This window comes from Lepidochelys kempii, chromosome 1 (assembly GCF_965140265.1).
Source record: "Lepidochelys kempii isolate rLepKem1 chromosome 1, rLepKem1.hap2, whole genome shotgun sequence".
Classification (NCBI taxonomy): domain Eukaryota; kingdom Metazoa; phylum Chordata; order Testudines; family Cheloniidae; genus Lepidochelys; species Lepidochelys kempii.
This window is the reverse complement of record NC_133256.1, coordinates 115,953,637-115,965,803: the sequence shown is the minus strand read 5'-3', so window position 1 is coordinate 115,965,803 and position 12,167 is coordinate 115,953,637. Positions and strand designations below refer to the sequence as shown.

General features: G+C 39.2%; 1 protein-coding gene across 3 annotated transcripts in view; it reads left to right on the top strand.

Moving 5' to 3' along the window:
• The window catches only part of IL18R1 (interleukin 18 receptor 1), a 41,051-nt gene extending 29,133 nt beyond the window's left edge, over positions 1 to 11,918 (top strand). For all 3 annotated transcript variants that reach the window (XM_073351595.1, XM_073351605.1, XM_073351583.1), the window contains exons 8-11: positions 1,389 to 1,525; positions 3,475 to 3,636; positions 6,215 to 6,373; positions 8,383 to 11,918. In XM_073351595.1, coding sequence (XP_073207696.1) covers positions 1,389 to 1,525; positions 3,475 to 3,636; positions 6,215 to 6,373; positions 8,383 to 8,786 — 862 coding nt within the window. In that variant the 3' untranslated portion in view covers positions 8,787 to 11,918. The remainder of the gene's footprint in view (positions 1 to 1,388; positions 1,526 to 3,474; positions 3,637 to 6,214; positions 6,374 to 8,382) is intronic.
• Positions 11,919 to 12,167: the final 249 nt, after the last annotated feature.

Genomic DNA, 12,167 nt, shown 5'->3' with positions numbered 1-12,167 from the left:
TGTCCTGTAGTAGGGGACTTCTGGGTACTCTTCTGGCTCTGTCAATCTGTTTCTTCACTTCAGCAGGTGGGTATTGTAGTTGTAAGAATACTTGATAGAGATCTTGTAGGTGTTTGTCTCTGTCTGAGGGTTTGGAGCAAATGCGGTTGTATCATAGAGCTTGGCTGTTGACAATGGATCGTGGGGTGTGGTCTGGATGAAAGCTGGAGGCATGTAGGTAAGTATAGCTGTCAGTAGGTTTCTGGTATATGGTGGTGTTTATGTGCCCATCGCTTATTAGCACTGTAGTGTCCAGGAAGTGGATCTCTTGTGTGGACTGGACCAGGCTGAGGTTGATGGTGGGATGGAAATTGTTGAAATCATGGTGGAATTCCTCAAGGGCTTCTTTTCCACGGGTCCAGATGATGAAGATGTCATCAATGTAGCGCAAGTAGAGTAGGGGCATTAGGGGACGAGAGCTGAGGAAGCGTTGTTCTAAGTCAGCCATAAAAATGTTGGCATGCTGTGCAGCCATGCGGGTACCCATAGCAGTGCTGCTGATTTGAAGGTATACATTGTCCCCAAATGTGAAATAGTTATGGGTGAGGACAAAGAATATTTGTTAGGAATGGTGTGTCTGTGATTCAAGCAGTTGCCCTATTTGCATGGTTAGCCACTAAAATAAGGCAAAAGCAAGTGGCACGGTGATCATATACTCATTAATGATGTATGTCCTTTTTAAAATCTGTGTTTATGAGTATTGTAATATATTATAATTTTGGATTTAGTTTTAAGTTTTGTTGTACTATTTTTTTTTCTGCACTGGCCCAAGGCCAAGGTGCTATTAATAAACTACTATGAATTTTAATTTCTAATAAATCTTGGGTTTGCTCATCTATAGGGGCCTGTGGAGAACAGTACCATGCTGACTCTGCTCCATATCTCACTGATAGAGTATATTGTCCTCAGTGAAAAGGTTAATTTAAGTTTGACAATGAGAAGGAAAAGGGAAGCAATGTAGTTATATATGTCTAATGTATGAGTTGGCTTATTCATTAATTGTTTTTTTTAGTACAGAACAGCTAGTTCATTCTGATCTGCAGTCCTAAAGAATCATAAAAACTTAGTTTCTTATTGTAATGATCTGTTAAACATCAGGTTTTATATCTTAACTGTGAAGGTGAAGAAGAAGAATATCTTGAAAGGGTTATTTGAAAGCTTTGTTAGCCTATTTTTAGACTTATAAAATCTATACTGGGTGTGAATATTAAGAAGGCTATTGGAAACAGCCACCCCTTTAAGACCACATTACATATAATATTTGTGCCTTTAAATTACTTTATTGAAATTACTCCTTTGGATGTAGTAATGAGGAAAGACTGTTCATTAACTCTGCACTTCTGTTGTAGTAATTCAGGAAACAAGAAGTATGCCTCAAAACTATTGTGGATTAAAACTGTTAAAGAGGAGGACCTGAAGTGTAATTATACCTGCCTCTTGAAAACTACAAATAAACCACAATTTAAAATATTTAAACTGAAGAAAGGTACAGTATGATATAATACTCTTACTTCTGCTATTTAATGACTTACAAATACTATGTGTAGGCTTGGAAGCAAATTTTTAAATTGGTAAATGTCAATTTCACTGTACACACAAAAATTGATGACAATATATTTCCATCGATAATAATCAAAACACATGGCTAGGCAAAGTAAGAAAAATGCTGCTTGAGAACTTATTAAAACTTGATTTAAGGATATTTACTATGTATATTTTGACATGTGAAGCTAATGATTTGTATTTTAATGGTTATAAAGCTTTGACTTTTTGAATCTCAAAGTCTACTATTGTTAAAACTTGTCTGAACCCCTCCCCATAATTTCCTACAACTATGAAAATTTAAATCCGTAAAAATAAAAAAATGCTTAAAAATAAACATTGACATCATCCATTGAAATTATTCCCCCACCCCCGAATTATGCCAAGCCTAACTATATCCTTTAAGAATCAGCACTTTTTAAGGTAAAGCCTGGGGAGGGGTATTTCTCTGCATCCCTATTAGTACCCCCAAAGATCTCATCTCCACCATTTCCTCCTATGTATCTCCTTCTGGCTGAGGAAAACTGGTTTCAACACTACATGGCACACATGTTGTCATGGTTACTGGGCTAACTACACCACTGTCCCTTCTCAGGGTCTCTCTGAGTGGGTCCCAACTTAGTAGTTACAGAAGTAGATTTAAAATAAGAGTCCTACAGGCATATTCCCTTACCTAAGCATAACCTCTCTATCGATAGCTCAGGCAGGCCTGGCTTATTCCCCCCCTCTGAGTTCACAGAAGCATCCTACACTGCTTGCTGTCTTCTCCCTCTGTCTCTGTGGGTATGTCTACATTACAATCACAGGGTGAGATTGCAACTCGAGTAGACATATCTGAGCTAGCTTTAAAATAGCAAGTGAAGCTGCAGCAGCATGAGCTTCAGTACCATCTAATTCCACAAGAAATTACCCAGGATCCCAGGTGGATTTAGACAGCCCATGCAGAAGTGCATGCTGTCACAGCTTCACTGCTCCAGTATCCAAGCTATCTAGATTACAGCTAACTTGGGTATGTCTACTCGTGACTACAGTGCAGACATACCCTGTGTCTCTCTCATACTGAAAAGGTGGGTGCGTTAATATCTTTTATTGGACCAACTTCTGTTGGTGAGAGAGATGAGCTTTCGAGCTTACACAGAACTCTTCTTCAAGCTTGTCTCTCTCACCAACAGAAGTTGGTCCAATTAAATACATTTGTACCTCACCCACCTAGTCTCACTAATATCCTGGGACCAACACAGCTACAACAACACTGCATAAAGATATCTCAGTCAGACTGTCAGCCTTTTCACTGACATATCCTGGCCTGGATAGAGCTAACTAGGTCAATTCTCCCACCAACTGACGGGCCAGCCATTGTTCTCTTCTAACTCCTTTGAATCTGTGTATGTGAGGATCACTTATCTCTGTCATCGCCTCACCTTTCCTCCCAGGTTCTATAATAACCCCTTTACAGCCTCCTGTGGTTTAGCTCTATTCAGTCAAGCAGCATTACAAAGCTGAATGGGGAAACTGAGTAACACACAATATTTGTCAAGTGTGACATTTTGGGGTTCTCCCAGACCAATTCATTTCACCCAGCTAAGGCTCAGTCTATTGGGCTTTATGTGGGTCAAGTGTGGGGCTGAGGGGGTAAAATACATCTCCTAATTTGGGGCCATGGGCAGGGTGGCAGTCCACGGAGTAAACCTTGAAAGCTTTGTCCCGTGTTTCATTCCCCATTTCAGTACAAACTGATGCATAGCCACATGAGACGTTACCAGGAAAGGATTCACACTGGAAGTAGAGTTCTCTAGTTCTAGCTGTCAGATAATAATGACTTTTAGTAAGAAAAATCATGTCGTGAGCCACTTGTGTCACAAAGTTGTAATTTCTTGGGCTTTTGTTTTACAGGGAATCCTCCAGATCTCCCCCGACATGTATTTACTACAGGAATAATCGTGGCTGTATTCTTTTCACTTGTTCCTGTGCTCCTGATGGTTCTCTTTGTGATATTCAGAGTTGACTTAGTTTTATTTTACAGGGACATCACTGGAAAAGATGACACAATAGGAGGTAGGATTTGGCAAATGCTGCCATTGAAACAAGTTCATTTAGTGATATAAAAGTATTAATAAAATAGTGTACTCTGGCTTCAGGTAGGCCCTATAAAATAATGAGATGGAAACAAAAGAAAATCCAGGAGAGGAGGATATTGTGTAGGAATAGATGGAGAGGGGTAAACAAGACAGGACTTGCCTAGGAAAGAAGTGTCTGGGAGTGGGAGAAAATAGCAAAGGTGACAGATAGCATTACATATTGTTTTAGCATGCGTCATCCTATAATGTGTCCTGATTTTTTCATTCTGAAAGTCAGGGATTGGTTAGTGGAGGAGAGAAAGAAGGGACGATTCTGAGAAGACGAGTACCCTGGAGCTCTCAGATTCCTTCTGTGCTCACCTGACTTGTGCTCTAGATTCATGTGCTTTCTGGAGATCACTGGAGAGATGCTGGTTCAGTGTTAATGGGGGTTGTCAATGTCTACCTTAAGGAGAACAGGCTGTCACAAAGAAGCCATCACTTGTTGTTGACAATTGGCCAACTTGTTCTGGGTCTGATCTTTCCTTTGTGGTTTAGTTTCTGAGACAGTTTTGGTGAGACAGCCCTCATAGTATCTAGATGCCTCAGATTTCCTTAACCCTTGTCAGTCTGTATATACAGTACGTAGACTGCACTAGTTGCATTGGTTGCTAATCTCTTAATAATGCATGAAGATACATTGTATGTGCCAATATTTTTTCTATTCTAATTCTATTGTTGACCACAAGGCATTGTTGACTCACTTGAGGACCTCAGAGTGCATGGTTGGGGCTACACACTTGAGGAGATCCCAGAGAGCCCTTAGGGCCTCTGTCATGTGGAGTTTTACACAGGTTTTCACTTTATGTTCCCTCCTGTTAAACATATATAGGAGGGTTAGTAACAAAACTTGGGTTGTGGTGTTGACACCCAACTTGGTGTTTCTTTGTCCTCTGACTTAGATGGCACAGTGGGAAGCTTCTCCCAGTGTCTGGTAGAGATCGGGACATGGTAGAGAGTGAGGTGACTGACCTTTGATCCAGATAAAGCAAAATTGATGTTAGTAGGTTGGGGCGAAACAGTGGAAGCTAGGAAGAGGATTATGTCCATTTATTGTGATTGCAGATGTGTGTCCTTGACTTGTTTCTTGTATCCACAACTTGAGAGTCTGGTTAGATTCCCACTTTTCCCTGGATGACCAGATTTCATCAGGACTAGGACAGTCTTTTTCTTTTACATCTGGCTAGGAGGTTGAAGCTTTTACTCTTGGATACAGACCATGCTAGTGTGATTTCGTGCTTGTGTTACCTAACTGGTAGATTACTGCAGTGTGCTTTAATTAAGTCTTGATCTTAAAGCCTGCTTGTTAAGGTGGAGAATCTCACCAGAAACATGTTACACTGGTGCTTCATAACTGATAAAGGTGGACTATTGGTTTCTGCATGTACCATAAAGTTTTTGTCCTGTAAAGTCCTAAATAGCTTCGTACCCACCTACTTGAGAGAGCCTCTTTCCCCATATCTTAGTTCCACAGTTGAGATCAGTTAGAAGTGCTCAAGATGGAATTCTCTCAGTAGAAATGAGGTGGTCCATGTTTTTATGAGTACCTCTGAACTTTGGGACTTGCTTCACGGCCCTTGGTCTGAGAGAGCCTCAATTTGTTGAAAGAATAGGAGTACTTGTGGCACCTTAGAGACTAACAAATTTATTTGAGCATAAGCTTTCGTGAGCTACAGCTCACTTCATCAGATGTTCTTGAGCTATCCTTTGTTAAGCTATCCTTTTTACAATGGATTTTGGGAGGCGCTGCTTGAGGAAACTATATTTGAGGAGGACAGGGTGCTATTTTTCATTATTCAGTTATAAGGTTTAATTAGTTGCTATATATGGTGGAAGTTGCTGCTGAATTTGTCTTTATGTTTTGGTGTGTGTGTGTGTGACTAACTGCCAGCAGCACTTATGGCCTGGGAAGGTGCCTTTTTTTTGTTATGCTATTATAAATCTAAATGCATAAAATAAAATATATCCTGATTTTTTTTCCTTTTGACAATCTCCACATTGCAATACTGCCCAATAGTGGAATAATAATAATACCTGACTCTCTTATATAGAGCTTTTTCATCAGTAAATCTCAAAGTGGTTCACAGTCTTTAATGTAGGAGAAGAACTGAAAGAAACCTGGAATCCCACAATGCTGTTTTTACAGACTCACTTTTCAGGGTAAAACCATATTTTAATGATGCAAGTTTCTATCAATAAGTTCAGTTTAACTAGGTATGATTAGTGCTGGTCAAGAAATTTCACATTTCAATAATTTTCAATAAAAAAGGGACACAGTTTTTGCAACCCTTTTGGAAAACAAAGTGGGTAGATCTATTTGTGTCAGATTGAAATTGATCCTGGATATATTGTGTGAAAGGTGACTGGGCAGATGGATGAGAGAAAGCTCTTATCTCAAAATCGTTGCCAGTGGGGCAGTATTTATAAGGGTCGGGGTGAAGGGTCAGCTATCCTATGTGTAATGGGTGAGATCAGTTCAGTCACCAACAGGACAAAAATTGGTCATTTTTTTCCAGATGGAAAAGAATATGATGCTTTTGTGTCTTACCTGAAAGACTCCATATCTACCAATGTAGAAGAAAGAAAATTTGCTCTGGAGATATTGCCCAAGACATTAGAAGACCATTTTGGTTACAAATTGTGTATATTTGAGCGGGATGTATCTCCTGGAGGAGGTAAGCAAATGGAATGTCCTTGATATTAAACTGATACAAAATTCTCACAAAGATGCCAGGATCTGTAATTAGAAAGATCTCTGCAAATGTGGCATTTTTGCTTACGTGTCTCATTTTCAAAGGGGATTCTATTTTGGGGTGCAAATGACAGAATACACATTAAACAACATGCATGTAAAATCAGAGGCTGTTTAGAAAGTTTAGACTTATTCTGTCCTTCATTTCAGTGTGTGGAGGTAACCAAAAGAAGAGTTTGATCCAAAGGCTATTGAAATTAATGGAAAGATTCCTATTTACTTAAATGGTCTCTGGATCATCCACTAGGTGCATCTTGGCCAGAGTGCATCGAGGAGGATGGGGGAGTACTAGCTCTATGACATGCTCTTTCCCTTCCTAGAACATGAAAGGCCTACAGGATTGGGTATTCATAGCTTTCAGAGACAAGAATGAGAGAGGGTGGAGCATGGTAGCAGCAGCTCTCTGTGCCATATTATTTTCTGCTCTCTGGCATACAAACTGTGACTTAATGCTTCTTCAAGCATCATTAACACCCATAGACTCCCTACCTTGGCTGCTACCATGCAGCTTGAGGGCAGGTCAACCATTAACAAAGCAGTCATCAGATTTCCCAGGATTTGCACAGATTTTATAAGACCCACTAATTTTAGAAGGCCAACTCCTTTTCTCTTTCCAGCAGTGCATGGAATTACAGCAGATTTTGAGCCCCGATGGAACAAAGATCATAAAATTCTATCAGCTAAAATATGTTACTCTGCCCACCAAACAAGAATAATCTGTGGAGGGTAGAACATTGCCCTTTATCTAGTTAAATGCTGAGATTAATTCAGGGGAGAAAAACAATTTAGCTGTAGTGTTACCACAGAATGTGAAAGTTCTGCTTTTGGCTTTCTTCCTTTTCAGAAAGCTTTCTGTTTACAGCTTGTCAGAAACCTGAGAGATCTTAATGATTTGAAAAGTAAGCTTAGCTTTACAATACAACTGCTTTTGCTGTACCTGTCCTATGAAACACATTTTCCCCTATTTCTGTAATCTTTAAAATGTAGAAGATGAAGCCGCTTTTATTAAAACTGACTCAGAGTTATAGCTGACACCTATGTGATGGGTGCGGCAGAAATACTTAAAATAGATAAATGCGATCACATGGAATTTTGAATATACAAAGTCTATAAATAGATGACCGTTTACAAAGGCTGCAATTCTCAGACAGTACAGTGGGATTCCATGTGATTCTGAGGTCTATAGGGGAAAAAAATGTTTAGGTAATATTTTGGCCCTGCATGAGCATATTGTTACATGTTGCTTGCAGGATATAGGGCTTCTCCATTTAATTTCATTCACTGTTTTTAATAACAATTATTCTGCAATCCCTGTTTTAAGAAAGCACCAGGTTTTGAAAATCTGTGAAATAATGGTTTGCTAGATGTCATTCTATAGTAATCTATACTGTTACATTTGGCAGAGGGTGCTAGTATTACACACACTTGAGGTTATCTATGGTACAGATATTACTGAATAAGAAGATAAGAAGGTATCTGGTGGTACAAAAGGTAGTGAAGTGAGGATTAAAAGTTTAGTGAGCATTACAGGAGATGGTTAGCTGTGCATGGCTGATGACTTAATTTGGAGGTACTCTGATGTTCAGGATGGACCTTTATGGATGACCTTATCTGTTAAATAAGGAATAGCCAGAGCTGATATGTTGGTTTGTAATTGCTTTCCAACATGAAAGAAATGTATACTGACTACAGGCAAATTAGGATTCCATTGCTGTTTTGCATTAATTGATCAGAATTAAACATCTGAGATTTTTTTTCTCTCTTTTTTTTTTTTCATATTACTTAGTAGCGTGATAGATTAGGAAGGAACAAAACATACAGTAATTTAGTCACTTTGAAATGTGTACAATATTATCACTACTGCTAAAAGAGGTCTTGAGTCAATGCTTGTACTTTCAACTGATTTTAATGACTGTATCTTTCAATTTACAGCCGTTGTTGATGATGTCCATTCATTTATTGACAAAAGCAGAAGATTAATCATTATACTGAGCCAGAACTACATTTCTGACCGAGTCATGTATGAACTTGAGACTGGACTGCATAAGGCACTGGTTGAAAGGAAGATTAAAATTATATTAATTGAATACATGCTTATAAGTGATTATAATTTCTTGCCAAAATCACTGGAGCTTCTACCATCCAGGAGAGTTGTGAAGTGGAAAGAGGATAAGTCTCTTCCTTCAAATTCCAGATTTTGGAAGAACCTTCGGTACCTGATGCCAGTGAAAGCTTCCAGGACAAACATCAGAAGTCACAATAATTCTGTGAGCCCTACCTCAGAAGAAGAAACCCAAGCAACAACTGTGTGTTGGGAGTCTAAAACATTCTTATAACCAAAAATTGGAAAAGAAACATGCTGCAGAAATGAGCACATGGTGTTACTTATATGGAAGATATTAAGTGCATGTGTTTTAGGGAGGCAATATGGTCCAGTGAATAGAGTACCGGCAGGGACTTAAGAGATGAGACAAATCCTCAGCTTGTATAAATTGTCATAGCCCAGAGGTCTAGGTTAACCCTGCCCCTCACCCCTTGGGGCTCTGACAGTTTACACAAACAGAGGAAATGCCCCAAGGAATCTAACCTGACTCTGCCTTGGATTCATTGTGTGACATGGGGCAGATCAAAACCTTTCTGTGTCACAGTTTCTTCATTTCTCATAGAAAAACATTAATTCTACTTATACACTTTTGTAAAGCAATTTGAGGCCCGTGAATAGTCTATGTTTTCAAAGTATTATTATTTAGAAATGTGATTACTATTGTTATTTATGATTTGTATTGTGATAGCATGTAAGGACTCCAATCAGGGATCAGAGCCACATTGTGCTAGGCCCTATACAAACATATAACACAAAGACAGTTTCTGCCCTAGGGAGCTCAACATCTAGGATTTAGACAACATAACACAGGTAAATAAAGTGACAAATGGGAGGAGGGGAGTGATTGGTTGGAAGAAGGGGATGGGGAGGACAAGGTAACAGTAGAAATATGGTGTATTTGCATATATCAATCCTAATAGTAGTCTCAGTAGTTACAGGTAGTCAATGCCATGACCAGTGCCAGATGGTAGTTTTTTTGTAGGCATCATGGCAAAGCAATATTTTAGTCCCTAGATTAGTGTTATTCAGGTCAGAGTACTCTGAATAACTGTTTAGGTAAGGGGAGTGGGAAATAACACTTGCTCCAGAGAGGCCAGTAGGTACAACTTGTATCTGAGCTGTTTCCAGGCGAGGGGCCTGAGGCGATAGAGTCGAGGGTCTAAGGTCCTTTGATAGAGGGAAAAATAATTGCCGATATCTAAGATACCAGACTTGGTTCTCCAGTGCCTTGGCATTGTGGGTAGTTATTTACACCAGGTCAGACTGGTAGCGTTTTATACAGATTTTCACAGATATAAATGGTGACATAAGGTGCAAGACAGTGGTGAATCTAGGCCTCTATTTTGGCTTCTAGAGGAACAGATCTTCCAAGCTTATTCAGTATTTACAAGATCCAAAGTACAAAACTGTGCAGTTGCACTTGGTCAGGGTTTCTATGATTGTGTTTTTGAACATGGCTTTCAGATATGCACATGATTATTTCTTTCTTTCTTAAGCACATGAGGACTTTTAGGAAAGTGTTCAAACTCGGGCTCTTCACAATGTTCAGCAACATCAATCAAGTGCATAGTTGATAGTAACTCACAATAGCTGGTTTAATGGGATAGGGTGAACTTCCTTGACTTTTTTTCAACCTGATGCTCCTAAATCCTGCTACTACTAGAATGTTCTTGCCCAGTCTTAGGTCAAATGTGGAACTGGTTGGGAATTTTCAGTCAGCGTGATTTGTTTCTTGGCTACAGAGGAACCTGCAGGGAGAAAACAAAATTGACAAAAGGCTTCCAGGCAGGCGGCTGACAAGACAAAAAATTCTCTTTTTGTCCTCTCATTTTTTGAAATTTTGGGGGTGAAAATGTTTTCAAAAACATGACATTTTTTCATAGGAAGGGATTTCCATTTTCCAGCCAGCTCTAGTCAGATTTCCCACTGGATCTTCACAGACCAAGCTGAGGAAAAATAAATATGCTCTCAAAAATCCATTCAGGTGCTATGATTCAAGATTACCTCTTTGGTACTGGAATCTGAAAGGGGCGTGGTTCATATTTTTTAAAAAAGCTCCCCAAAAGCAAAGAGTACAAAATCCATTCCATCTGTAGCTATATTGACGCCACAGAATTACAAAAGGGTTAATTTAGCCCTTGGAACGTAATCCTGTACACCAGGGAACAAAGGGGGAAAAAAATCAAACATAAGTGAAGTGTCGAATTCTAAACTGTATTTCCATTACAAATACTGCAGAAGTCCAATATAAAATAGTAAGTAAGACAAGCCCCACTGATGATGAAATAAACCTTACTTGTGCCCAGAACATGGGAGAAATTGTTCAAGAGTAGTTCATTATAGGAAATGTGTTACCTCATTAATGCCCACTGCTGTTAATGAGACTCTGGATTGTTTGCTGCATGCAGCACTGTATAGAGAGTCTAAGAGCATATAGCCACAGTACTGTTTAAGGGATGATACATAGTTCCCTCATCCCAGCAGGAATTCCAGGAATTATTTTTTTCTGTTTGTAAAATTCTTCCCAGGGCACAAAGGAAGCACAGTCACTGCATTACCTTTGGAGAAATTGCTCCATCTGCTTTTCTCTGTACCCAGCTATCTCTGCTGGCCTCATCCTCTCCCCATTCATTGACCACTCCCTTTGTGGAAGCCAGTGTCAGGAACAACCATAACCCAATGAAATTCTTGTATTCTCTGGAAGGTGTGGGGGATTGCCAATACCTCTTCTGTCCCCTGCCTTTAATGCAGGATTTGAAGGGTTTGGGGACAGGGAGAGAGCAACACTTTGATACCATTGGAGTTGTATCACCTGCCCATGCTGTTTTGTATGTGTTCAAACTTTCTGTTACATCCACTTTATTTGTACCTGTGTTTACAAGGCATTTCTTACTTCCTAAATGTCCAAACTGCATCTGTTTAAAGGCAGATTTCTAAATGGAATTCAATACCTCCGTCATATTGGAAACATCTTTCATTTAATTCCACCCCTCCTTTGTTAATGACAGTACTTTCTCACGAGTCTTTTCCTTTCCCCCTGGGTACCTTTATAAAAGCCCTTCCTGTTTTTCCTACCGCCAGACCCCTCAGATAGCAGAGATGGAAGCTGAAGTGTGGCTGTAGTGCAAGGGGCTGCATTATGAAGTTACAAATCCCTTTTGGTGAAAGGGGATATTCTGCTTGTCGTCAGTCGAAATTAAGTGAAAATAAGGCCTGCACTTTTTATGGACAGAATCTGTTCAAAAATAAAGACTATTGTAACCTTCTGGGACTTCTTAAATTTTGAATTATTTTTAAAAGTTTTAAATATGGATAAGTGTTGTAATTCCTGATCATGTTCATAACAACTTAATTTTAGCAGCATGGCAGAAGATATGGCATATGGTTTGGTGTTGTATAGTTATTTCCCTTTCTTTCTTTTCCTTAAGTATGAACTTAAGTAAATGACTGTTTCTTGCTATGAAATACATATATGATTTGGACCCAATGTTTGTGTCTCTTCCACAGCTATATAAGTAGTTAACCTTTCAGTGTACAGTGCCTGTTTTATTCTTTATTACAGCACCATAAATTTATATAACACTTTAAAACCATAGGGGAAAAATTCCTATTG